This window comes from Setaria italica, chromosome VIII, assembly GCF_000263155.2.
Source record: "Setaria italica strain Yugu1 chromosome VIII, Setaria_italica_v2.0, whole genome shotgun sequence".
Classification (NCBI taxonomy): domain Eukaryota; kingdom Viridiplantae; phylum Streptophyta; class Magnoliopsida; order Poales; family Poaceae; genus Setaria; species Setaria italica.
The window spans coordinates 8,554,352-8,581,834 of NC_028457.1; the positions used below are offsets into that span (position 1 = coordinate 8,554,352).

The 27,483-nt window shown below is 45.1% G+C and overlaps 4 protein-coding genes and 1 non-coding gene across 9 annotated transcripts; 4 read left to right on the forward strand and 1 right to left on the reverse strand.

Annotated features, from left to right (window-relative positions):
• The first annotated feature begins 1,043 nt into the window (after positions 1–1,043).
• On the forward strand, positions 1,044–2,255 carry LOC101770393 (protein FAR1-RELATED SEQUENCE 3). The gene is made up of 2 exons (XM_022829468.1): positions 1,044–1,100; positions 1,200–2,255. Exons 1-2 carry the CDS (start codon positions 1,044–1,046, stop codon positions 2,253–2,255), a joined length of 1,113 nt encoding a protein of 370 aa, XP_022685203.1.
• Positions 2,256–2,895: 640 nt separating this feature from the next.
• LOC101771181 (glucan endo-1,3-beta-glucosidase 7) lies at positions 2,896–6,609 on the forward strand. The gene is made up of 4 exons (XM_004978925.2): positions 2,896–3,508; positions 5,040–5,419; positions 5,550–6,182; positions 6,258–6,609. The coding sequence occupies exons 1-4, from the start codon at positions 3,418–3,420 to the stop codon at positions 6,471–6,473; spliced, it is 1,320 nt and encodes a 439-aa protein (XP_004978982.1). The 5' UTR covers positions 2,896–3,417; the 3' UTR covers positions 6,474–6,609.
• LOC101770799 (DNA polymerase I) lies at positions 3,524–12,842 on the reverse strand. Of its 5 annotated transcripts, none has more exons than XM_004978924.3 (15): positions 12,559–12,660; positions 11,895–12,126; positions 11,422–11,501; positions 10,863–10,901; positions 10,749–10,767; positions 10,185–10,241; positions 9,481–9,608; positions 9,271–9,339; positions 9,003–9,088; positions 8,815–8,924; positions 8,191–8,241; positions 7,770–7,828; positions 7,412–7,456; positions 7,243–7,317; positions 6,679–7,140 (listed from the first exon to the last, which is right to left on the reverse strand). In XM_004978924.3, exons 1-15 carry the CDS (start codon positions 12,658–12,660, stop codon positions 7,024–7,026), a joined length of 1,269 nt encoding a protein of 422 aa, XP_004978981.1. In that variant the 3' UTR covers positions 6,679–7,023. The 5 variants fall into 5 exon arrangements, 4 of the variants coding, with proteins under 4 accessions (XP_012704026.1, XP_004978981.1, XP_012704025.1 ...); XR_001164759.2 differs by having other exon boundaries at positions 7,114–7,140; positions 7,412–7,634; positions 12,559–12,842; XM_012848571.2 differs by lacking the exon at positions 10,185–10,241 and having other exon boundaries at positions 12,559–12,842.
• A 96-nt stretch (positions 12,843–12,938) lies between these two features.
• TRNAE-UUC lies at positions 12,939–13,012 on the forward strand. Its single transcript has one exon. It is a non-coding gene; the product is annotated as a tRNA-Glu (tRNA).
• A 5,940-nt stretch (positions 13,013–18,952) lies between these two features.
• LOC101771831 (PHD finger protein ALFIN-LIKE 8) lies at positions 18,953–25,893 on the forward strand. Its single transcript, XM_004978927.4, has 5 exons — positions 18,953–19,162; positions 19,306–19,338; positions 20,678–20,906; positions 25,033–25,159; positions 25,257–25,893. The coding sequence occupies exons 1-5, from the start codon at positions 19,072–19,074 to the stop codon at positions 25,539–25,541; spliced, it is 765 nt and encodes a 254-aa protein (XP_004978984.1). The 5' UTR covers positions 18,953–19,071; the 3' UTR covers positions 25,542–25,893.
• Positions 25,894–27,483: the final 1,590 nt, after the last annotated feature.

Here is a 27,483-nt window from a genome sequence, read left to right on the forward strand (position 1 = left end):
TTTATATAGTATTTTTAAACTAACATGTCACCTTATTTGTCTTGTAGGATTTTATACGTGGACATATATAGTAAGTTATATTGTATAGTGTTATAATCGATATATCTAGTAGTACATTTAGCTTATATGGAGAATTTATATAAATTTATTAATACCAATTAATATAGAGAACGTGTAGCCAACTTCTTTATTCTTACCACTTATCACTTATGTAGAGACAATGTAACAACTTATGTAAAAGTAAAGATGGCAACTTATGTACATATTTCATATAAGTAACATACCATGTATACATTATTTTTGTAGCATTTATGTATTTATTTTCTAGTAGGTCTACGCATAAGTTGCTACATACTTACAAAACTAGCTCTTATACATTTACATAAGTTGCTGTAACTTTAAAATTATTTCTAAATAAGGTATGATGGGTCTAGTTTGATAAATCTTGTTGTAAAAAACGCAACGGTGATGACGGAATTCAAAACGGACACTCTAGTGGAAAGTTAAAAATGTAAATAAAGAAAACAAAAAATACGCGTGGGTTACGGCAACCCAGGTAGCTTTTTCCTTTCTCTTTGAGCCGAGATCCATCCAGTAGAGGCCGCCGATCACGTGTTTAATTTTTGGCCCTCGAGCCCAACAGCCCACGGCCCATTAGATCATATCGGGAACGGGAAGAAGCGTGTCGTCCGGCGGTTTTCCTCACGGACCTCACCTGCCCCCAGAGCGCCGTCACTGCGGTCTCCTCTTCCCGGCGGCCGGCCGCCGCCACTTCGCCCTTCTCACAGCACTCCCCCCTCCAGTCCCAGATCACACCAGCTCTACCCTCGCCCCCAGCTGTAAGCTTACCAAGAAGGTCGGGAGAAACCCCTATTCGCTTGTCTTCCCCCCTGCCGTTCTTGCATGAATCACCTGCGCTCCCGGCATCCGTTGCTAGCCAAGGACCTGGCCCTTTCGAATCCAAGCACCTCCCTTTCGATTCATTCCGCTAGTTTCGGCTGATATCCCCCAATCTGAAGAGTTCCAGAACGTCGTCCGGGGCCATGTCCGCCGACGCCAGCGATGTGGCATTGTCTGAATTCGGCGCAACGGCGGCGGAGGCACGTGCGCCGGCGGCGGGGATGGTCTTCCCGTCCCCGGAGGCGGCCCTGAAGTTCTACTTGGCGTAAGCGGCGCGGGTGGGGTTCCGTGTCCGGAAGAGCAAGTCCTCCACCTCCGGCCACGGCGACGCCGTCATCGTGCGCCGCTTCGTCTGCTCCCTCCAGGGCCTCCCCGCCCGCAAGGACCCGCCGCTCGACCTCTCCAGGAAGCGCCGCGACCGCGCCTCCTCCCGCGCGGCGTGCCCCACCATGATCCAGGTTAACCGCCTCCCCGGCTCCGCCGCCTCCACGCACTGGGTCGTCTCCCGCTGCGTCTTCGATCACACCCACCGGCTCGGCGGCGATGACGACGACGACGACGACGGCAGCGACTCTGACGCCAGCGGTTCAGAGAGTGCAGACACGCCAACCAAGCATTCCAGTAACAAGTCATCAAAGGTGCCATCTGGCCGGATTGCTAATACAGATGCCGATTCCTTCCAGAGCACTGCTCTCGGACCCGACGGCAATGTCACCCAGTGCCTGCTTGAGCATTTCAAGAAGAAGCAGGCTGAGAATCGCTCATTCTGCTACGCCATCCAGGTTGATCGCAGCAACTATGTTACCAATTTCTTATGGGTGGATGCACGCGCCAGATTGCTGTATAAATGGTTTGGGGATGCGGTTGTGCTTGACGTCACCTGCAAGAGGAACCTGCCTGCTGCGCCATTTGTGGCACTAACTGGATTGAACCATCATAGGCAGGTTATCGTGTTTGGGTACGCTATCCTGACTGATGAGAGCGAGGAAACGTATGTGTGGCTGTTTGAGACTTGGCTTGCCTCTATGGGCGGGAAGAAGCCAGTGTCGTTGACGATAAATTATAATAGGGATGCTGAGATGGCTGCCATGAAGGTCTTTGATGACGTTAGGCAACGGTTATGCCAGAGAGATATCTTCTCCAGGTGCAAGGAGAGGTTGGCCGCTGTATATGAAGCACATCCATCATTCAAACAAGAGCTCAAGGAATGTGTAAATGAATTGGAAAGGAATGATGAGTTTGAGTCGAAATGGAGGTTTTTGCTCAACAAGTACAATCTGACGGTGTGGTTGACAGGTGTTTCTGAATGCATCGAGCACCTTGTGCTCAAAGGTCGTGACGCACTCTTCACTTGAAAAAACACCGGCATCAATATTTCGTCCTGAAACTGCCATCAAACTTTGCCGAGTGTACTATGCTCTGCACTGCAGAATGAGGAGGCCGAAGAACCGCCGGGCGCACGCCTGCGTGCGCTGTAGAATCTTGGTAGTCTGCACGCACGCACATCGGCGCATGCAATCTGCAGCGGCAGCGACCGGAGCCCTGAGGTGCGCTGCGGAGGCGCGCGAGGTCGTTGTCACCAACTGGAGCGTCCAACCTTTTCCCTTTCGCCTGACCTCAGCGCGCGGGTTTGATCATCCAAGCACTCCTGTCCCTGCCTCCATCAACAATTAGCGCGATAACTACACGTGTGGCCGCCCCGACGCCACACCGTGACCAGCAATCGCCCATAGTATCCACTCAAAATCCTACTTATGACACGCCAGCCTATGGTCGAATGGCACGGCACATAATTGCAAAACTTGGACGAGGCTGACCGGCGAGACTCGGAGACGGAGACCAGATCAGATCCCCGTCACCACGACCTCGCGAGCCTGCTGATTTCGCCCGCCGGGACAGGCACCCAGCGCAGCCACATCCTCCCGGGCCAGGGCCGGGCAAATGATTCCCGGAACCCCCCCATAAATTCCGCAAACACGAAAGTTCGAGAGCTGCTGCTATGCACTGGCACTGCCATGATTCCCGATGCAAGCGACCCCTGTCGTCCGGTTCCATTTTCCTCCCTCTCGCCTCACCCCTGCTTTCTCGCCACCTCAGGAGCATTACACCTGAAGCAACCCGGCCGGCCTGGTGAGCACTGAGGCACTGAGCAGTGAGCGCCTATAAAAGATTCCAGACGTGGAGGCCGGTAGAGCGATCAGGTCTAGGCGCAGCTCGTGCAGGCGGAATCAGAATTTCAGATACGCGCGCGCAAAGGGGGCAGAGACGGTGACCGGGGGGCTCTTTCTACTGCGCGTACAACGCACGGCGTCCTGCCGCGCGCGCGCGCTCCGTCTCTTCTTTTACGCGCGGTAGGCGGAAAGACCTCCGCGACGGCGCGACCCCTTGCGCTGCGTGTGTCTCCCGCCCCCCCGCCAACCTCGCGCGCCTTGCCTGCTTTCCTCGGCCCCCCCTTCGTCTTCCTCCTCGCCGCTACTACCCGCCGACTAGCCATTGGAGACGCGTAGGGCGGTTGCCATGGGGAGTGGTCGCATGGGGATCCGGAGGTGGTTGGTTTCTGCTGCTACGATCTTGGTCCTCCTGCAGGTCTTCCTCTTCCACCCGGCGAGTAAGTTCATGGTGCCATTACTTCCCCCCTGCTTAGCGTACTCTTCATTGTTCAGAGTTCGTCCTCACTCTGCAATTTTGTTGTCGAGTAACCAATTTTGCCATGCTTCTACTGCTTGGTTAGCTCAATTGATTGTTTATGCTACAAGCGTTGTCTCCTAAAGGGGTGAACATCGGCATGCATTACAGGCTAAACCGAATCATATCAGTTGCCTTTTCCCCCTTAGGAGTAAAGGATTATTCTCTGAATTCTCTACTAGTCCAGTAGCCTTCTCAATTTAGTTCCCTTTGGAGAGTGGATTCACTTTCAGTATACTTCTTGGTTCCTCGAGCGAGCGTGTACAACTGTTACATTACTTTATCGTTTCCGGAGAGACAAAAATTCTGCATACGTTAGACTTTCCACTACACATACGTAGCTGACTCATTCATTGGTGGGGTTAGTTTAGTTACCGAACTTTGTTGCTCTAGTTCCCCAAGTGGCGTGTAAAGCCGATGGCGATTGATGGTACAATTTTCCCTATTCTGAAGGTGGGACGGATTTGCTGAGATCTCTGCCTTTTGCTTCCCCATGAAAATGAAATTCCTCCAACATCAAAGAAAAGTACTGCTGCTCAGTGCTGAGGGGTGAAGCTTCACTCTCTCCTCGCCATGTGTCATAGTCGTGTTCTTAACGCCTGGATAAAGAAAGGAATTATGATGTAATTGCTCTCAAAGGAGACGTTGACGAACCGCACAAAATCAAACCACGCCAAGTTGGGCACAAGTTCATAAAAAAAAAAAGCATACATGATTCTAACTGATTGATATATGCACAGTACAATAGAGTAGTTGCATGCCCTGTTGTGTGACCAGCAACTGTGCATTAGTGCTGGTTAGGAAGGAAGAGTATGAGTAGCTGCTAAGCATCCCTTCACAGGAACTGTTCATTGGCTCTGGCATGGGTCATGCTCAGAGTGGACTGGCATGGAGGAGACTTTGACCCATGTGTCAGGCTCACACTTTGAGTCCACCAAACCGGTTGGTCAGGGAATCTAGCAGGAGCAAGGCAATTGCCCAATCATTAATGCATAGAAATCAACAACTCCTTCGACGACTACTGGACAAAACCCAAGAGTAGTTGCAGTAGCCAGCAATGCTTAGGCCGCGCGCCGAAGCAGAGGTGATCCACCATGTCGTGGTGTCCGTGCATGCCAGATGATGATGCTCACGGCTGTACAACTGTGCGTATCGTTGTTATCTAACCACTCCTTGCTCACATTTGCATGTGACCAAACGCGTCATGGGTCGTGTCCCCCACAAATCATGCTCACTTCCATTTGGCTCCATCCCAAGAACTGATACTTTTATTTTTTTTCCTGAAACTTTAAAATCTGATTCGTTTCGTCATCAGTTTTGCAGCTCCTGACTAAGTTTTCTGCAACTACTCCAGTTTTTAAGCTGATTTTCTGCAACTGCTGAACTGACGAAATGAACTGTGCGTGCACTGTAACTTGTACGTCTTCTCATGCACGCCCGTTCACTGTTTGCAGCGTCGCAGTCGTTCATCGGCGTCAACTACGGGACGATCGCGGACAACCTCCCGCCGGCGGCGTCGACGGCCAGCCTGCTCATGTCCACGTCCATCGGCAAGCTCCGCCTCTACGAGCCGCAGCCGGACCTGGTCGCGGCGCTCGCGGGCTCGAACATCTCCATCCTGTTGGGCATCCCCAACGGAGACGTGCCGAACCTCGCGTCCTCCCCGGCCGCCGCGGCCTCCTGGGCCGCCGCCAACATCCCCACCACGGTGACCGTCTCCGCCATCTCCGTCGGAAACGAGCTGCTCAACTCCGGCGACCCCACCCTCGCGCCCCAGCTCCTCCCCGCCATGCAGAACCTCCTCGCCGCGCTCCCCGCCGGCTCCACCACCAAGGCACGTATCTTCTCTCGTCACACTCGTGCGATCAACGCCTTAACTAAAAAACAGAGCATACACACATGGTTGCCCGGTTGCCCCGACGAACGGTTGTTGAGCGAGTGAAGTTGTTGGCAACTACGAACAGATCTCCACGGTGCACTCCATGGCCGTGCTGTCGGCGTCGGACCCGCCGTCGTCGGGTGCGTTCCACCCGGACCTCGCCGGCAGCCTGGACCCGGTGCTGGACTTCCTCCACCAGAACGGCGCGCCCTTCATGATCAACCCGTACCCCTACTTCGCCTACGCCTCCGACACGCGGCCGGAGACGCTGGCGTTCTGCCTGTTCCAGCCCAACGCCGGCCGCGTCGACGCCGCGTCCGGGCTCACCTACACCAATATGTTCGACGCGCAGCTGGACGCCATCCGCGCCGCGCTGGACGCCAAGGGGTACACCGACGTGGACATCGTCATCGCCGAGACCGGGTGGCCGTACAAGGGGGACGCCGACGAGGCTGGCGCGACGGTGGACAACGCCAGGGCCTACAACGGCAACCTCGTGGCGCACCTCAAGTCCCAGGCCGGCACGCCAAGGACGCCGGGGAAGTCGGTGGATACGTACATCTTCGCGCTCTACGACGAGGACCTCAAGGGCGGGCCGGAGTCGGAGCGCTCCTTCGGGCTGTACAAGACGGACCTGACGGCGAACTACGACGCCGGGCTCGCCAAGAGCGGCAGCACGGCGGCTCCCACCATTCTGACTCCATCTCCGCCGCAGCAGGTTCTACAATATCAATTCTGTCTGCTGCCTTGGTTTGATAGAATGGGGCGTTACTGACGCCGTCTGAATTTGCAGGGCATGCTGCAGCCGAGCAGGGGGGCGACGCCGACGCCAACGGGGTTCTGCCAGACGACGGCCGCCGTGCCGGGCAGCACGCAAGGCCAGCAGGTGACGCAGACCAGCTCGTGCTACATCCCTGCCGAAGCCGTGTCGCGGCGAGCTGACGCCGGGACACGGCAGCTTGTTTGGTTTGGTGTTTTGCTGTGCCTGGCCATGGTCGCCGGCAAGTAGCTACAGCAATACAGCGTTTGTATGTGTCGGAACTAGTACAGTATACAGTAAAGGCTTTTGCAGCCCACTCGCTGCCACCGTATATATATTAGATTTCACGAAAACAGCTACACACAGTCGAACGTTGAGCCGGTTCCTTTTTCCTTGCATTTGCGGATCTGCCTCAACGGTTGCACCGTTTTTGAAGTACAAATACAAATGCAAAGGATATAAAGGTAGGATTTGATTGCGTGAGCCTTCCAACTTAAACAAAAGGCCGATACACGAGCAATGTTGTGCATCTTATCTACAGAGCTAACTAAAGTTAGTTTCGTGATATGAACACTTGAGCTGCTTGCTTAAGCTGCTGCATCTTCGATTTATGCGCTTTGGCATATCTACGCCAGCAACAACTTGATTTTTTGCAATTCAGATATAGCTGGGCGCAGAGTTCAACGTCGATGGCATCAATATCTTGGAACCACAATCGAACTGGGCTTCCAATCTTCTGATCCGAACTCTTAACCTTGGCAAAATTCCTTTCTAATCAATGCTGGAAACATCAGCATCATCATGATTTAAGCTTGTTCCAAAGATAGGTTGCTCTTCTGATGATCGGGTCTGCTGAGGAGCCTTCCGCATATGCTTCCAAAGCTCGTAGGAGCTTTATGAATTTGGTTCCATCGTCCTGAAGCAGTAGGTGAGAAGAATTTATACAGGGAGAAGCATAAAACGAGCACACTTTTAAGCTGTAATTACTACAAAGATATGATGCTCAGTTTTAAGTCACCTGTGGCTTCTGAAATGCAAGGTCAGTTGTCTTGAAAGGAACCATATAAGGAGGAAGATCAGAACGTAATTTGGCCTACAATTGGGTGAAAAGAGTTTGGTTGAGAGGTGGTCTCTTAACAATTAGAAAGGAAGCAAGAATTTTTCACAGAAATACCAATAAATAATACCAGGCTTTTGCAAAGGATTGCCTGTTCCGAGTCTGATATCAGAGCCTGAAAATAACCACGTTAACTTGGTTCCATGATATCATTTCATAAACTCTCATCGTGGTCTACTTGGGGGCATATGCACTAATTACGTTTAGGACCATATCACCAACGACAAGCCTAACTAGGATAATCCTCTCTCCTTGCCTTCTCACGTCCACCACTCCATCCTTGAGACATGGTGCTGACCACATCCATTACAAAAAAGGAATCATATAACCAAATGAAGTGAAATCCGGCATTGCTAGAGTTTCTTTGCAAAGACACAAGTGAACGTTTATACATGCGAAAAAGGAGAGGAGTTATCATGTACAGTTACCTGTTTAATTCGCTCATCCTCAACTTCATCCACAGATTTCAGTAGATTCTCCAAGGAACCTATTTAGAATTATAAAAAATAAGAACATCATTGCTGTGCCTTTGAAACCTCTCAAGGTAATCAGGGTGACAGATATGCCAATGCTCCCTACGAAAAAGCTTGACAAACAAGATTAAACAGGTGAATAGTCTATAGAAGACTCAGGTGGATTCCTAAAGGGACCCTGGTAATGTTTCCACTGTGGTGCGTATGCAAGATATTCTAAAATCTATCCAATTTTTATAGCATGTGCACTTAGATCAATCAGTTTGCACTAACAAGCTAAAATAAATAAATAACTCTGCTACAGCATATAAATCTTTTTTTAAATAATCCAGATCTAATTAGTCTTTCAAGGGCAAAATTCTATAAAGAAACATACCAAACTTAGTTATCAGCTTTACTGCATTAACATCTCCAATTCCGTCAACTCCTGCAAAAGAAAGTGTTTCCAGTCACATCATAAGCATCTCACTGTTAATGGGTTCCAGCAAAGATAAATTCAGATCACAGAGATGCATTGCGGCAAAGAATGATGAATAATCGCTGGTAAAAGTTATAGTCAGAAGATAATTTTGGGCACAGAAGGATTTGCATTTGGACTTACAAGGTAAGTAGACTTAATAAGGTTTATAGCCTCATTTGATAGGTCAGCCAAGGTCTTTATTCAACAGCTAAAGTTACAATTCAATCACACAATACAGCAAAGCAATAAGTAAACAAGTAGAAGAAGCAATAGGAAGGCAGTATTTCTATATAGCCACCAGTGTGCTTGGCTGCCTAGCTTCGTGCAAAAGAGAAATGAAATCTCCTTGTTTGTCACGAAACAGTTATCAGAAAAGATAATAGGCCAGGTTCATGCAGCAAACAGACCAAACAACCCAAAGTATGTTACATTCATATACTTAGTTCTTTCTTTATCAGTCAACGGGAATAAAAAAGGGAAAAGGGTATCACTTGCTAGAAGAGGCATGCATCATAGGACAAAACAGCAACAAAGGACTACCAGGTATATTGTCAGCCTTGTCTCCTGAAAGCGCAACAACATCAACAAACTGCGAGGGTTTCAGGGCTCCATATCTCTTGACAAAGTCTTCAACCCCAAATGAAACCATTCTGCATGTCCGAATCATGAAATTTAACTATTTGAATCGTTCAGTTACACTTGAAATGTAACAAAACATTTGAACTGACCCTGAACCGCGTGGAACAATCCTGAGCAAACGCAAAGAAGGTGACAAAATTTGGAAGAAGTCTTTATCAGGAGAGACAATCCGCACCTTCAAAGAGGGGCATTTTAAGACAAATGTATTAGTCATAAAAATGATCAAAATACACGAGATTATACCTTGTGCATATGTGCCTGTTGTGCTTTGTGGTTGGGTGTAGGTTATTTTTTTTTTGTTTGTTTGATAAACAATGGATAGAATAATTGAAGAAGATCAATGGTGCAGGTAGTTACCTTGTAACCAGCCGACACACTGTTTACAGCCAGGGTGCCAATAACATCATCAGCTTCAACACCTGGGACCTGCATCAATTATTTTACAAAGCCAAATATCAACAGCTATATCATTTGAGAGAGATGCAACTCTCCTGCGTGTTACCCAACATACTAAATAGTAAATAGCTATCCAGGTTGTAATCAAATGCATAAATGATATTATTTTACCTCAATTACTTTGATTGACATTGCCTTAATGGATGCCTTCAAGTATTGCATACCCTGGACAACGGTGTCTGGCGTTGGGGTGCGATTGCTCTTGTAAGCAGGGTACAGCATATGACGAAAGGTCATTCCTAAGGGGAAAGAAGAGAGAATGGTATTGTCTCTTGGGTTCAAATATGAGAGGAAACAGGATAAAACAGCTGCAACTGAAAAGCACCCAATTGGAACCTGACCCTCCTAAAGCAAAGATATCTTCTGCCAAGTGGCTGTGCAAACATCAACACTTAAGTTTTGACATGTTCTCTTTCCAATACATAAGCAAAATATCTCTAAGAACCTGCCAACTTGGAGCATACTACTTAGCGCTTTTTTAGTAGAGGAAAGAACAATTGGAAAGAGAATCAGAATCAAGAACTAAGCGCAATAGAAGTCGTAGAAACCAAAAGTTGGCAGCGCTACAATGGCATTACATAACATTCCAGAACTGCTTTATCCAAACATTCCTATATCATTCCTACTGGCTCTCCAACTGCTACTTCCTTGGTCAAGGAATCGAGTATAGCAAAACATGGCTTATGTGCAAGTCACTAAGTCAGGGCTTCAGGCCATCAAGAAGACAATATGCGGATCAGTCCAAGATCTGCTAATTGTCAGCCACATATACCTTCTCCCATGATCCCATCAATTCGAGACATCTTAACCCTTACCTTTTGCCATGTGACATTCTTTGGATGGCATGGCAGTATTATGACCATATGGAACTCCTGAAAAGAAAAGTTTGGTAACTTATTTGTTGCTTTCAGAAGTTTAAGGAAATTCAACACTTTAAATTTGCAGAGACTAGGTCCATCTCACAATCTAACCTCTAGGGATGCTCAAACAAGGAATTTAAGATGAAAATAAAAGACCACCGACCCCCACCCCCCTCCCTTCCGCCCCACCCAAAAAAGGAAAAGGTATAAAACATATATATTGATTTCATATTTGATCAAACATCTTTGACAAAAAATTGAATAAAAAACTTTCGTGAATGGTAACGAGAAATCGGATAGCAAGGTAAAGCTTCCGACATATCAATATCTTGGTCTAGTGCTGACTAAGCTCAATAAGCTGAACAATGCAAACATCATATTATGACAAGGATTCAATGCTTATTGATTAAAAAAGTGGCGAGTGTGTGCTGCGGAGAGTGATCAACAAGTGGCATGAATACTAAAAAATTAAACAGAATGTGTATACTCGGTATAAGAATTATCCTGGGCACAGCTTACCATCATGGTCAAACACGACCTACAAATGGGTTAACAAAATCATGAGGGATGTGAGGGAATAAAAAAACAAACAGATATTGATGGCAGTAGAAACCATGCTAGAACTGAACATACCGCAGCATGAGATGGAATGAACTCCAGCATGTCAAGAAGCTGCAGAAAATAATCAAAAGAATCACAAAGATGAAAAGCATACAAAGCAAAATATGAAATTGTAAAATGTTAATATGTAGTTTGGCACCTCACCACTAAAAATATGTGCAGCCACAACAGGCCAATACACAAGTAAAACATACATTAACATTAACTGATAGTGAACTTCTGTAAGCCGCAAAACAGATTAATCCTCTGAAACAGGCAGCTATGTACAACAAATTTTCCTTTGACTTTTAGCCTTCCCAGCACGTCCAAAATTGCAATGGAAATGACCATCTAGATCCAGGCTACCACACTTGGTAAACACTCTATCTATTCCACAATTCTGTAACCTCATAAGAGTTTTGCTACAGCAAGAGTGGACAGGGTTGATGCTCACAGTCCATTTACTCTATTTGTGACAATGAATTAGAAAACAAAGCTGTAAAAATATATAGAAATTTAAGGGTATAGTTTTCACTATGGATCAGGGATTCTTAGGAAAGACTCTGTTTGACCATGGAACAATCCTACTTACCAGGGATAGAGCTTTGAATATAGTCAAAACCCAATCTCCATTTCCATCAGCGTGCTCCAACTGGCCATGCTGCAGTTGTGCTACACCCATAGAAATAAAAATAGATGAATTGCTGATTCCAGAAATTTAAAAAAAATGCAAAAAGAATGCATAGAAAATGAGATGAGCATGTGTACAGCAGTTGCTTTTGGTGGCCTTTTTTTCTTGTGAATTTCAATATTATGCAGGAGGAAGCTCATGTGGTTTAGACAAAGGCGGTTTCATTGACACAACTTTGACATGATGACACTAACATAACCACAGAAGAACAAGTTCAATTCCAGTATATCATTTGCCGATCAAAGTATGTATTAAAATGAAGACATCAAGGTGCTTCCTCTCTAGATGTTTGCTAATAAGAAACAGGAAGCAAAAGGCTAACAACACATATCAACAAAACGGTCCATTGAAGAAGAAATCAGAAAAATACTAACCCAATATCTTGTAGTAGGATCTGTACATCACTGATGTTCCATCAACAAGCATTATTCTGCCCTTTGAGGAATCAGCACGAGTGACACCATCGGTCGGATTCGACAATGTGTCCAATATGCCTGAGGGTATGCTGTCATCATACAGTGGAATCCGTGGAGTATTCTGCACTGATGGTCCTTGAAAACTCTCAATCGAGTCTGTGATTGGCAGAACTGACTTCCCTGAAAAGCCCTGATATTAAATAGAAATTTAAGAACAAAAGTTAGTTTGAATGACCATCATTTTAAATTTAAGCCCTGATATCCTTGAACCTATTGTGATGATAAACTTTGAATGACAACCATTTTGAAGCGAAAAAACGCTTGACCAATCCAACACACTATGAACAAAATAAAAAACCAGTGACTATTCGAAACTGCAATATATATGGTTACCCTGAACTTCACAGAAATCGAACAGCACAATTCCGATTTTGTACATAGAAGAACCTTGACTGCAAGCAAAGCATGGCAACGCAACCAGATTGCAAGTGGAGTGGTTCACGAACTTCCTGGTTCTACAAGGGCTAGTGCCTAGTGGGCATCACACAAATATGCCCCGCCCCTTCCTAATCCCCAAGTCGTCACGCCATGAGAGGAGGAAGGGGTATATTGTAACATTTACCTTCCTGAGAACGGTTAGTGGCGACGGGAGCTGCCGGGAGGCGGCGGTGCGGTAGAGGAGGAGGCGGGGCGCCGCGGCGGCGCGGAGGAAGCAACAGGCCATCGGCGGAGGCTACCTCTTCCGCATCTCCCGCGAGGAATGGTGGAGGGGAGAAGGGCTAGGGTTTACGGGGTGGGGATTGGGATGGAAGATGAGGATGGAGATTGAGGCTGGAGGACGAGGCGTTCGACGGAATGCGCGGGCGGAGTGGAAAGAGGAGCTGCAGCGGCAGTCGCAGAGCGCCAGGCCAGCCAGAGAGGGGTTATGGACGGGGATGGCGTGGCTCAGGTCTGCGCTTGATTTTAGTAATATAATGCTAATCTGTTCCAATAGTTCACAAATCCATTGTCGTCTAGTCCGGTTAGGATACCTGGCTTTCACCCAGGCGACCCGGGTTCAAATCCCGGCAATGGAACAATTTGAGTTTTTTTTTTTATCCTTCAGGTCTCTGGGATCATTCCCTTGTCAATCAATTATCACTGAATCCAAAACAACGGAAATGCTAGCATGCTCCTCACCGAAATTCCATTGAGACTTGCAGAAGCAAGCATACTGCATAACAAAGTGGCCGATGAGATCTCCAAAAGGATTGACTAGATTGCTTAACAGTTTGGTCGCCATCAGTTCATGAGTCTTCAACGTCTTGTACTCTTTGTACTCTTGTTAACGACATCAGCCAAAATGCTACCTTCCTTCTCGATCATGCCTCGCTGCTTGTACAATGCACATGACCATTGTTGATCCATGTGGATCGTATCTACCCCTGCACAAGCGGTTCTGTGACCTTCCTTCTCGACGCGGGCAACAAGCAGATGACGCTGACAAATCATGGGTATCGGAATGGCCTGAATAAGCAGCGATTACTGTACCATTGCAGGAGCTCCCTGCAGGCCAGTTTCTTTCGATCAGTTCTGGGTTTGAGTAAACTGCTATATGCCACAGTGCAATAGACTTCACATGGTTGGATTATCAGCTGTTCGTCGGGCATTGTGGAAGTCCAGAAATTCAGTTTGTCTTGAAGGAAAAAAAAAAGATCTCCTACTGAGATTATCTGTTTGGCTTCTTCCTTTTTATCATATTGGGCAGGTTTGCAAACCCCGGAGGACAAGGCCTGTTTAGAGATGGGAGCTGAAGCAATGAAGGGGACGGTGCTGCACTTCCATCCGCAAGAAGCAACCCTAATGACACTGAATGATGCTACTTCAGTAGAAGATGATGATAGATGCACGGGTGCTGGGAAACTGGAAGGTGAATGCTGGTGACAAAAGTTGGAGTTGGGTGCGAGGAAGCACTCCTGAATCTTCAAAGTCTCCTTTCTTTTGTTTCTGGTGGAGTGATGTTTCCACACAGTGGAGTTCCTTTGCTTTTCTGGTAGCTACCTGGTACTCTTAGTATCTAGTTCCAGTGGAGGTCTTTGCACCTAGCCTCATGTTGGGTTATTAGTTAAGTTTCCTATTAGTATCCAAACTCGTGATGACGAGATAACATCCGTAATTTCATTGCTTATGTGGTAATGAAATTCGGGCGATACCCACGGTGGAAAACAGCAAGACACTTCAGAATTCAGAACCAGATGATTATCGAATTCATTTTCAGATTCTTTGCCACAAAGTTCAAACCGACAGCATCTCGCAGTCGCTGCATCTATTGATGCGTCTTGCAATGACCAGAAAGGCGGGAGGGATCGAGCTGCCTGCCCGCAGGTCGTCGCCGATCGCCGTCCTCTCCTACTCGAGCGCGGCCGCCAACGCGAGGCGCCGAGGCAAGGCCTTGTAGGAAGCACGGAGAGAGTTCAAGCGCTGGGTGGTGCGTGTTTGTGCAGGTGTTCGGTTCCGGGGCAGAGCTATGGCGACGGCGGGGGCGTAGGCCTCCCCGTCAGTGTCTCCGGGCACCTCGTCACAGGCGCGCTCCGCCGAAGCTGGTGAAGACCTTGGAGGCTTGGAGCACCCTCGCGCCGAACGGGTACGGATACTGGATACAGAAGGTGCGACAGCGGTGGAAGTCTCCGCGCTTACCGTCGTCTCGTCGGGCGGCGGCCGGAGGGGAGGAGGAACGCCGGTGAGATAGGACCGCTGTCAAAAACTATTTTGCAAACCAGACCCTCTTTTGGATCGCGACTCCTCTCCGCGAACCAATTATTTGCATATAACCCCTATTTCGGATCGTGATTATTCTCCGTGATCTAAATATTTTCATATAACACCCTAATTTTGATTGCAACTATTCTCCGCGATCCAAATATTTACATTTAACCTCCTATTTTTGAATCGCGGTTATTCTCTGCGATGCAATAGTTTTCAAAATAGCCCCTCATTTCGTTTCGGCTGAACCTCCCTCGCTCGCTCTCCCATTGCTATGGCTGCCCTTTCCCATCCGGCGCCGGTGATGTGGACCTGCCGGAGAGGCGGAGACTCACAGCCGGTGCTGCATCGGATATCCCGGTCACGGATTCCCCTCACCTTGCCCCTCCCCGTAGTCCTCTTTGTCAGCCGCCTGCCAATCCTCTCCCTTCTCCAGGATGAGCAGAGGTAAAGAGTGCATCCAGATTCAGTTTGGTGGATTGGGACTGGAAATTGTCAGACTCTGCTTATTACGGATCTTTGATCGCCGCTTGCGTCTGTTGAGGTGAGATGCATCAAGCCATGAGAGTGTGTTTGGAAGGTTGTGTCTTGTGATATGCCTGATGCTGCACATTTTGGGAGTGAGACTCTGACAAGGAAATTCTAACTTGCTTCCCGCGCTTGTTCTCATCACCTGATGAATCCATGATCGATTGAGTTTGCAAGGGAGGAGAAGATTGCCAAGGGCTAAAGGAGGAGTCGAGGGCAACGGGATCAGTCAAACTACAGTTCTGAACATTCCAGTGGCGTATCATCAACGAGCCCAACCATGAATGTTCTTCCACACCTCTCATCAAATTGTGCCTAGACAGAACCATGGGCAGTGGTGCTCTAGTTGACTGGCTCGCGTCGGTGCACTATCTCCTTGATGATGGCCACCCCATCAGTTCATCCCTCGTCAACGTCGCGTTACCGATCTGAAGCTCCATGCCTCTTTCGATCCATCAGGTTCGCGCTGTTTGCAGGATAGTACTGGGAAAGGAGCGGTCGGCGAAAGGCACAATGAGCCAAGCGGTAAGGCCTCCTTTGGAATGTAGGAAAAAAACGTAGGATTCCCATTCCTATGGATTCAGTTACTGTAGCGCGCTTTGGTACGCAGGGATAAGGCTCTGCAGCAAACCAACCGGCAAAGCAAGCTCGGAAGCATTGTTTGAGAATAGGATAATCCAGATGCTATGCAACACGTGTGCGTGCGCCAACTTGCAAGGCAGTTCAGTTTCAAAATAGATTGATGATAACAATGGGCAAGGCAAAAGAACCGACGGTTCGGATCACGCTAAATCTCCATCAAAAAGCCCAAATTTAGAAAGATGTGGAAGCGCGTGTTTGAGAATCAATGGAGCGGATTTCGTTCTATAGGGATATGGATAGAAGAGCATGGAATTGGAGCTCAAAACAATGGCATAAGAGCTTAAACTGTACTCCCTTTGATCCAAATTATAGGATCTAGAAAAGTCAAAACAACCTTTAATTTGAAACGAAGGGATCTAAACAATCTATAATTTAAAATGGAGGGAGTAGCTAAATTGGCAGTGCGGGGGGAAGATGTGGCCTCGCCGGCAGTCAGGAAGTTTTAAGAGGCGGCGGAGCCAGAGGGAAAATGTCACCAGAGAGTTTTTATTTTATTTTCAATTGTATTTTTTTATCTACCATCCTAGTAACAATTTTGTGCTCAGTCGGTCAGTCCAAGAAAATTCCACGCACGTAACTCACACCGGCCTTAAAACGGCCCTCCAAACAGGCAAAGTTCAAGCACACCATTCACAGCATGAGTTAAAGTAGCACAGACAGCATGAGTTATTAACTCAAAATAGCCTTTCGCAACAAAAAAAACTCAAAATAGTAGCAAACTACCCGTTCAGCACGCATCAAAAGCAAACGGCGACAAAAAGGGTACATTTCTGTTCCCGATGTTTCATGAAATCAGTACTTGAGTCGAACAGTGTAGCAAACTACCATATGCGAAGCTATTTGTACAGCAAAAAAGGAAACTATGACATCGTATGCTATCTGAGAATATTCACGATATTCACGAAGCGATGAGGAGTCTGCAGGCATCGAATTGTTACCACTATTTCTAGCACAAACGGCTATAAGTGAAGGCTATCTACTGTTCTCGGTACAACCTCAGTGCCCTGAAAAAGAAAGAGATAATGGAGCAATTAGCAACCTTTCATGTACCAAGTTCTGGATGCTCTAGTGATCTTAAGTGCCCACTGGACTGCAATGGCATTGTACTCGTCTAGCATCGCTCAATGCACCGAAGCGGGAGACAATGTTGAAGTTGTTACGGAGGAATTTCATTGCGACTTGCCTACCAGATCTGGTATTGCAGTTTGATAAGGCGATGTCACTACATTATCAGAATGAACTCCAGAAAGACTTTTCAAGCTTCTGTTTCAAGATGGTAATGAAGACTACATATCCAATGGAGAAACAAGCATCTGAGCTGTACACCAAATTGATATTTGACTTGTTTCAGGATGGGAGCTTGTTGCATCTTCAGACTTTTTAGTGCCGAAAGTTGAAACTGGGCACATTAGCAAATTTGAGGTAACTAAATCTTGTGTTGCCAATAGTAGATACACTGTTGTCTACAATAAGCCGGGGAACAGCATAACTTGCAGTTGCCACAAATTTGAATTTGCTGGCATTCTTTGTCGGCATGCCTTAAGGGTTTTAATTGTTATTGGTGTGCAAGTGCTTCCTGATAAATATATACTGAAAGCGATGGACAAGAAACGCCAAGAATGACATGTTATTTGCAGTCCCCGAAAGCTCAAAAGGACCTCTGGCCTGGCGGTGTAATGATCTGCACCGTGATGCTATCAGATTTGCTGAGGAAGGCACAACATCTTCAGTGATGTACAAAATTGCCAAAGAGGCTCTGCTGAAGGCTTTTGCTGAAACTTATCCTCAAAGGAAGTTCCATCCGAAATAAATAAGTAGAGATCTTGCTATCATGGTAGGGCCTTTGTCTTACTCTGCTTGATGTAGTTCGGTAGTAGCTTACTGCTGATGACTTGATGCAACGATGCTTCTTCTTTGTTGGCATTCTAACAGCTGTTATGTACAAATTGCAAGTAAATTCATTTGAGGTAACTGCTGCACTACTTTCGCATATCAGTAGAGTTAACAAGGTTACAAGGATCTTATCCATGTACCTGATGGCACAATCAAAAAGCAATCTGAATTCTGAAGACAGATGACCCCTCTCTGTATGGCAATTGTATGGTCCTCCGTGCACATCCTCCCTCCTTTCGGAATGTTCTTTTGAGGTAAGTCTGCAATTGTTTCGGAGGAGATGTCCTGAGACCGCACAGTTTAGTAAATGATGTAACAAATCATCCCTCTGAATGAACAGGAGGCAGCGGCGCAGGAACACCGCTCTTTCCATTTGTGGCTCCTGTTACTTGAAGAAAGGCCCATTCTGGTGCTGGTACTCATCACCTTGCATAGGATCTGACGATGCTCCAAAGACGGCAATCAAGAGCTGCATATCTGGCCTCTATGGCACCCTACAGGATTGTAACACTGTAGCTGTCAAACTGCCAGTTCTGTATATCTTCAGCATTCGTGCTTTTGTTGACAACAGGCTGCAAATGAAACCATTATTATGGCAAGTGGCCACTCAAGATGCATGCAGGATTCTTTAAAAAAAAAGATGCATGTAGGATTCTATTTTTGGGCTAATTGCTGCCTGTGAAGGAATGGAGCACCAGCTTCTGGCATCAGCCTCAACTGTTCATCTGTTGCCATTGAAGAAGGCTGTGTGCTTCATTAGTTCATTGTACTGTTGTACCTGCAACCAAATCACAAGCATTCAAAAGATTAGATTCAAACTTCGCTGGCATTTATATGCCCCTCAGTTTAAAGCACTGTCCTCCACTTCTGTTCGTCCTGCCAGAAAAGATAAGGTTATTTATCGATGAGAAAAGATTTTAATCTTCCATAAGTTGTGAGCCTAGCAGCTGACATATCGAACAATAGCTGACGAGTGGGTCCGCATGACAGTGGCGATGCTTTCACAGTTTGACCGCGCCCTGGCCGGCTGACTGTTTCCGCATCAGGGGTTCATCTGGAAAATTACGGTACCATTGGGAGCTGAGATGCAATTCCTCCAGGCAAAAGCACCCCTCGCCAACGTTTCATCCACCCCCTCGGCGTGATTCAAAATCCGCGCCCTGGTCCCCACCCGTCCCCTCCGTCTGGCCTCGTCTAAAAATCCCGGTCGCTCTCTCGCTGGCCTCAAGCTCCCCCCGCTTCAGCTCCCATCCCCCTCGCCTCGGCGCCCCCCCCAAAACCCTAACCCTAGCTCACCCCCCGGCCCGAGCTCAGGCGCCCGCACCGGGACATGGACGGCGGCGGCACGCCCCGCTCGCCGGAGGACGTGTTCCGGGACTTCCGGGCGCGCCGGGCCGGCATGATCAAGGCGCTCACCACCGGTACGTGCCGCGGCTGCTCCTTCCATTTCCCCCCCTTGCGGAGGTGGTTTCTGAATGGTTTCGGGGGTTCATGAGGCTCCGGAACCTTCGATCAGTGGTTTCCCGGGTGGCTGATTTGGTTCCCTTTGCTTGGGTTTTTGCAGACGTGGAGAAGTTCTACCAGCAGTGCGACCCAGGTGAACTCTCGCGCCCGCGCTCGCTCCTCCGATTCGCCGTACTTGGGCACCGAATTCGTGTGATTCGGTGGCGTTCGTGCTGTTTCGTGCCGGAATGATTGGGCCTTGGAGGAGGTTGACTGGGAGGTCTTGTGTGATTTCTGTGTTAGTTACCGAGAGGAGTAATTTTTTTGTGTGGATTTTGGTCCTATAGTTTGGGGATTGTTGCTTCTCGCTTCGATCTATCCCTGGATTTTACTGGATTTTCCCTCTTTGCTGGTTTGGGGAATTTGGCCTTGAAGGAAAAAGCTTCTGTGCCTTTTACCTCTTGCGGAAAAGTTTGATGGGATTATTCTCTGTTGGTTTGGTGCTTCTTGCTTTCGATCTACTAGCAGATTAGGGGGTGTTTAGTTCCTTGAGCTAAAAGTTTAGTCCGTGTCACATCGAATATTCGGATGTTAATTAGGAGAATTAAATATAAGTTAATTATAAAACTAATTGCACAGATGGAGGCTAAACGGTGAGACGAATAATTAGGCTTAATAGATTTCTCGCCGTTTAGCCTCCATCTATGCAATGGGTTTTGTAAATAGTCTATGTTTAATACTCCTAATTAGTATCTAAACATTCGATGTGATGGGACTAAACTTTAGGGGTGGTAACCAAACACCCAGTTTCCTGCTAACAAAAGGATGTTGGACGAATGAGGTATAGGAGGGAGCTCCTTTTTTATTTTTGAGCTACTTTCCTAATTGGATGACGTTTACCCGTACTGTTCATTTTGGGCTCGGGAGACCTGGAGAGTAAAAGTAGTGGCAGGTGAGCACGTTGCCCACCTCATGAGGGGTAGTTTGGGCCTTTCAGAAGTCAGGGTCGCTTTCAGTGACAACGCAAAAAGAATAATACTACGTACTAGGGAAGTCACTGGAGCATACGAAGACTAGCACTGACACAGGGTTACTTCTTTATCGTGGTCCAAGTGGCATCGAAGTGGAATCTTCCTCTTATTGTATTATTTGAATTTCTGAACCAATCACCTTTTACTATCTTAACCCATTAGTTTCTTATTACAATGTGCTTTTTTGGCAATCGTTTATAGGGATACATAATGGGCATTGGCTGATTGGCATAATGGCATCTACTAATCCTTGACTGACTGATACAACCTGAGTTGTAGACTCGTACTTTTATTTTCCTGTTTTTCTGTTTCTTTCTTTTTCCTGCCCTCTAGTTTCATTTTTCAGTGTGCATTCAGTCTTTTGAAACATTCTTGGTTCTGGTTTCTTTCGGGTTCAAATAGCATAAAAGAAAGAATCTCGACAAACACTCAGAAGCTTAAGACATAACATTTTGATTGCAGAGAAAGAGAATCTGTGCTTGTATGGCCTCCCCAACGAAACATGGGAAGTGAACTTGCCTGCAGAGGAGGTTCCTCCTGAACTTCCAGAGCCGGCTCTAGGAATTAATTTTGCACGCGATGGGATGGATGAGAAAGATTGGCTGTCACTTGTTGCGGTGCATAGTGATGCTTGGCTACTGGCTGTGGCCTTTTACTTTGGAGCAAGATTTGGGTTTGACAAAGAATCCAGGTATTGTACTTATTATTTTTTTGACGGGAAGGTATTGTACTTATTATTGATCTGGTTGTATCTCTCTTATGTTGGTGTACCCAATCTTGTTATCTGACTGTACTATGCTTGTGTGCTGTAGAGTAGTGAGGTTTTATTCTTATAATTGCTATTATGCAGTTATTACTTATCATTGTTTGCATTGATTGTGTTGAAAATCTAAAATTACTTTGGTCATCAGAGTCCTACAAATGTCTCATTGAGGAGCACATTCTGCTAAGACAAATACTCCTCCATTCTTCTCTCTTTGAGATATTGGATCTTGAATTCCAGATCGTCAGAATCATCATTGGTGCTAACTTCACTAGTTTATAATCTCCACATGCATCTTGCTGCCTTCTCCAACCAAGATTGCTGCCGTTGCTTTTAGTTGCTCCTGCTTGGTTTATCTTTTACTTTGTATCTGGTGGGTTTTTGGTCTATTGGTAGTGCTTCTTGGTGATTCTATCAATCAAGATTGCTGGTTTGTGGTGTAATCTGCTCTCTAATGTCCTCTATTCCGTCATGGTTTCTTCTCCTTGTCTCTAGAATTTTGACGTGAAGCTAACAGGTAAATAATAGAATGGTCTTCTACCGTTCTTATGATTCTCGATGGAAATACTGCTTTGGAGGCTTATTGATAGTACCATTAAAAAGCTTGAGACTTGTTTGGCAAAGTCGAGGGAGAGTTTTTTTATTAAGTCAAAACACGTACTATTGTTTGTCAGATCATTGATGCTGAGATGGCCATTGCCTTTTTGTTGGTATTATCTGATTTACATTTCGGCTGAGAATAAGCGGAACCTTCGAAGGAATGATATCTTCCAAGTAGTTTGTCTTGCCCATTTTCATTGTTAAGGTTTATTCCTTCTTCACCAGATAATCCTTTTGAAGAATTCTTCATGCCATGTGGTTCCATTCGGTGTCAAATGGATCAATGGCCCAATCTCCATGCCAAACAAGCAAGAATGATGCACAGTCTTCCATTAAGAAGTTTGCAGCATTGTTTACATGATGTCTTTGGTCAGAGTTCAAACCACCTCATACACAATCATTTATTCGTACTATTCAAACTGCCTCTTACAGAATCACTCCCTCCGTTCCAAAATGTAGGTTGTTTTAGCTTTTCTAGATACATAGGTTTAGCTATGCACCTAAATATAAGGTTATGTCTAGGTACATAGCAAAATCTATGTACCTAGAAAAGTCAAAATGACCTACATTTTGAAAACGGAGGGAGTACTCACTAACGATAGAGCTCCTTAGATGGAGCCTGGAGGATGCCATTTGCAAGATATTGCTGATTGGACATGTCTTTGTGCTATTTCTTAGTTGTCATTGGTACTCCATCTCCAACACTTGTGGCTGCTTATCCACCTAGCTGATGTTCTTTTGCACCTGCCCAATGGTTACAGTCAGGACTTGGACCACAAAAAGTTGTCCTGTGTGGCTAGTACTGTAGGTTTGATCATGATAAAGGATCCCTGCTTCAAGTTTTTTCCATGTGGCTGTTTTCATAAACATGGCCAACATGAGGATCTATGCCATGAGTGCTAGAATTGTTAGATGGATCATGAGGCCCTATCTTCTGCAACCTCCTTTATCAGTGATTCTTTGGCTTCATGAGAACACTAAACTCAAGCTCGTGTCATGTCATTTGTTAAACATCTGATCTTCGATTTCTGATCTATCTTCTTCAAGTCAAGACTATGGACATACCTGGACCATCTCGAACTTTCTTCTACTTGCTCACAGTCAGGTATTGTTGATTCATCTGGCTCTTTATCCTTGGCACGGATGCACCATTGTTTTTTTTATGCTCTACTAGAACTAAAGCATCTTGTGTTCAGGCAGACGATGGTACGTCCTTACCTGTTATTTCCTTTTTCCTCCTCATGAGCAATCAAGCTGTATTTTAAGTCTATGGAGTGCTCTTCCTGGTTACCTCCTTGAGCAAAGGGTACCGTGCTATGATCCTTGATTTTGTTCTATCATATCTGCTGTTTCCTTATTTCTCATCATGAGCAAACCAAGTTGTCTAATCATTCTATGCAGTGTGTTTTTCTTGGTCACACCACTACACTGGGGCTATCATGTTATGATCTCTGACATATTATTTGTTGTATCATTTCATGGTCCTCAGTTTCCCCCCAAAATGTTGAAACCCCTAATTCCATTTTGATGATCATTCTCATTTTCATCGGAAATGTCGAAAGCCCTAATTCCTTTACTGAAACATAATGCAATCCATGTTCTGTTCGGATAAAGAATCCAGGACCGAGGGTACAGAAGAGCAGAGTAAAAGAACCAGGAAGACAGCTAGCAAGTGGCCAACAGAGCAACTCAGTTTAACTAGACTGATGAGAAAACTATAAACAGATTAACACTCCGCACTGAATTGCTTCTACTCATTATATTATTTGCACATGATGTGTGATTTGTTTGAGTGTTTGTTTTATGCATATACTCACGAATCACCTCTTCTGTTGAGCTGCTTTAGATAAGGATCCACATGGTTGCAGTGTATGCTTGGTCTTCATTCTCTTTTTCATCAATTTAGTTTCCCTACTCTGGCATGATAGATTGGGGCTTACCCTGTCCTACTCAGGCATGCAAACTTTCTAGGAGCTTGAGCTTTCCTTGTAGCCTTAGTGCAGAACTATTTTGCCTTTATAATCACAAGATAATGGGAATCGGTTATGACAATGTGGCATGCTGTTCACAGAATTTGTTAGTATCAATTTTAAGCTGTGGGCTGTAGTTTTTCTTCTTTTGCTTAAATTTCTGGAGTCATGATTCTTGTCTGTACCATGTCTCTGAAGTTAACTGACCCATATAACTAAGAGGTTCTCTGAGTGAATCTTTTAACATTTTCTTGTCAAGTAACCTGCAACCCAACTCTCTTTGTTTCAGCATAGTTTGTATTGGCATCCATTAGTTATAATATTCTTAATCGTGATTATTGTGGAGCGGTAAAGATGTTGCAAAGAAAAACTGCTACTAATAACCTGAGGTGTTGGCATGTTGTGAATTGCTATTCTAACTGGAAAGTGTTAGGTATATTGATTTTTGTTGTACATTTAATCACAAAAAATTCAATTTTACAATTTTAGGTCAAACTCAAAGATGAAATTTGATTACTGTTTGAATGACTAACCAAACAATCAAATTTGTTTATCTTGCTTATCACTATAATAATAAATTTATGGTTGAAAAATGTAGTTGCACCATTTGAGATTTAAATTCTAATTGTCTTATTTCGGCCTTAAGATATTCAATTCTACATAATCTTTTTGTGTCCATTATATTTTCAAATTCAAGCTTAATAATAATGTCATGTTAACATTTTGATAGGACTAACTTGATGTTTTTGAATTGTCTATGAATGTTGCCTCAATTCTCTTATGCTCATTTTTCTTTGACATTTCCTTTTCCCTCTAAAGCGGAGGTGTGATCCCTTTATTTCCATACAGTGGGAATCTCTCTTACCACTGAAACAGCACATTCTTTTCCCATATTAGAAAAATCGGGGGTGCATCTATAGTCAAAATTACCAGTTTGTTTTTAAGTAATAAACTTATGCTGCATTAATTTCTCACTGGTACCAAGATGGAGAAACTCTGAGTTCAGTTATATAGGGCTCGTTTGCTTCTGATCCTGGGAAAGCTGCCTGGCACAAGCAGCACATCCAGGCGCTTGGTTTTGTGTTCTGCGGTCTGGATTGCTGCGCTCAGGACCGCATCCAAACAAGCCCGTAGTCTTTCTCCAACTGTTTGTAATTAGAGTTTGATACTTTGGGTCTATGCAGCCCTGATCTTTTCCTATTCAAGTTTGGTGATATGTGATGCTTTTTAGTATGCAAATCATAACATGGAAAACTTTTTATTATAACCTAAAGGAATTTGATGTATACATCAGACTTCATTATGCAAACTGTAACATGGAAAATATTCTTTTGTACTTCTTCTGGAATGTTTCCCTTACAATTAGGGGCCTGTAAGAGCATTTTAGGTGCTCTACTATTCTATGCTCTAAAGAAATTAGATGGATTTTCTGAAATTCATTGTCATATAATATATAATCACCTTTTGTGATTTTTTTTTTGCAGGAAGCGGCTCTTTGTCATGATTAATAACCTCCCTACCATATATGAGGTTGTCACAGGAACTGCCAAGAAGCAGACCAAAGAAAAAACTCCAAAAAGCAGCAGCAAGAACAATAAATCTGGCACAAAAGTATGATTCCTTTCATTCTACTTTAACTGTTTTAGCCTCAAATAAGTTCCTAACTTCATTCCTCTTATTCCTTTTGGCATTATAAACACATATACAGCCACCGCGCCAGCCAGAACCCAACTCAAGGGGTTCCAAGATGCCACCTCCAAAGGATGAGGATGACAGCGGAGGCGAGGAAGATGAGGAAGAGGAAGACCATGAAAACACATTGTGTGGTTCATGTGGTGACAACTACGGTCAGGATGAGTTCTGGATATGCTGTGATGCCTGCGAGACATGGTTCCATGGCAAGTGTGTCAAGATCACTCCTGCCAAGGCCGAGCACATCAAGCACTACAAGTGCCCGAACTGCAGCGGTAGTAGCAAGAGAGCCCGAGCATGATCCTGGTGGGTATATCCGTTGCTCATGCCTGAAGAACCAGAATTTGACTCGCTGTACTGTAAAACACCTGCATGGGGGCATGGTGCTGAATGCCCCATGATCGCGCATTCAGTTGTTGCTTTCAGTGTAGGACCAGCTGTAGGTCTTGATGTGCTGTTTGCTGTATGTCAAAGACATTCTAGATCTTGTTGTTAGTAACTAGCAACTAACTGTAGTAGCCTGTATTTCTTCAAGCTTCTCCCAGTGCACCTGTATTGGATTTGGGAATAGCTTTAGATCTCAGTTGTGCATTATGTATCATCATCATGTACTCATGTTAATTTGTTAAAAGGTTGTGTGTTTCAGTTTCTCATCGCCACTCGCATACTTAAAATTTCTTGGCACATGTAACTCCCCAACTGATTTACCATATTTCTTACTTATATCTAAAAAAACTTTGTTGACTCCACCTTTAAGGGCTAATTTGGCAAGGAGGGGAGCAAAACCCAGCGTGGGGAGGTATATTACCAGCACTTGATATCCTCGTCATTTCCATGGGAAGGAACCCTGCTTGGGATGCACTTGATATCCTCGTCATGGGATTTATACCCTGCGTAAGTTTGGCAGACAAGGGCACAAATCCCTAATTGCAAACAAATGCTCAAAACAATCAGAAAAAAATCGAGAAACAAATAATAGAAATTTTGTTCGTATGCAAAACTTCATCAGATAAATCATGGTCATTTCTTGCACAGGAGCAATCCATCCTTACATACATTTTAAAAATTCTAAAACCATGATCATTTCTCATCATTACATAAATATAATTAAAATTCTGTGAAAATTAAACTCTGCATCTATAGTCCTTCCACCAAGTGCTATGCAAGTAGATGCATGCAGGACAAATTACACTCTGTATTTATGAGATTAATAGATGCAATTCCATCGTAGAAATAGGATAGCCTTCCGGGAGCACCATGTCAATCCTAGTTAGATCCCTCGAGCTTTATCAGATAATACAAGCACATAATTAGTAATTAACGGAAACTGGTGCTATGGAGAAATAAGTACAATAACCAACAAACTGTACTTGTAACTGATGTACACAACCTGAGTCCTACAACCAGTAGCTACCTCTCATTGAAATAGTAATCCATCACTAATGCATTGGTACAGAGTAAACTATACTTCATTATGAACTATACTTGTAACTGAACCGCTAGAGCCCTATCAGCATGGCACTAAGGCTGGCTACCTCCTGTGCAGCTAAGCCTACTAATTTCCTGATCTGAAAATTATCCTGCCATTGTTAAATCAGTGCAAAGTTAGAAAATATGGTGTGACAAGACATCAGCATTGGAATTTCAAGTGCTCACTAGCCTATCAGGTATGAACCCCCACTTTCAGCATCTTTCCATGATGATTTGCCATGCTAGATTATCTCCGTATCTTAATTTATTTTAGCACTAGCCCAGAACCCATTTCATCTCCTGTTAGTTCATATGTTCTGAACATTTGATTTCAGGCATTCTAAATCTTAAAAACTGGTGAACTAGCAGATCAAAGAAGGGAGCGTCCATCAGAACAGCTATATTAACTAGATGCATCTACGATAGCAGTACCTAGGAAAGAAGCTGGTTGAATAAATTAACAATGAATTACACTGGCCAATAAGGATTGCACAATGCAGCTACCTTTGGGATCTTAGCGACTGATTCTCGGATCATGTAGTGCTTCCCGTAAGGGCTCTGCAATTAACCAAAAAAAGTGAAATAATTTAACCATGCCAGCAGAAGAATGTTCACACAAAGCAAAATTTTACATGGTTACACAAGCATTAGAAATTCATCTATTCAATCATATTTATACCAACCCTACTTACATTTCAAGTCAGCATGATGTTTTTCATGAACCATACACTGAGCATATTCAAAGAGACATACCTGATTTTTTGCTTTAGCCA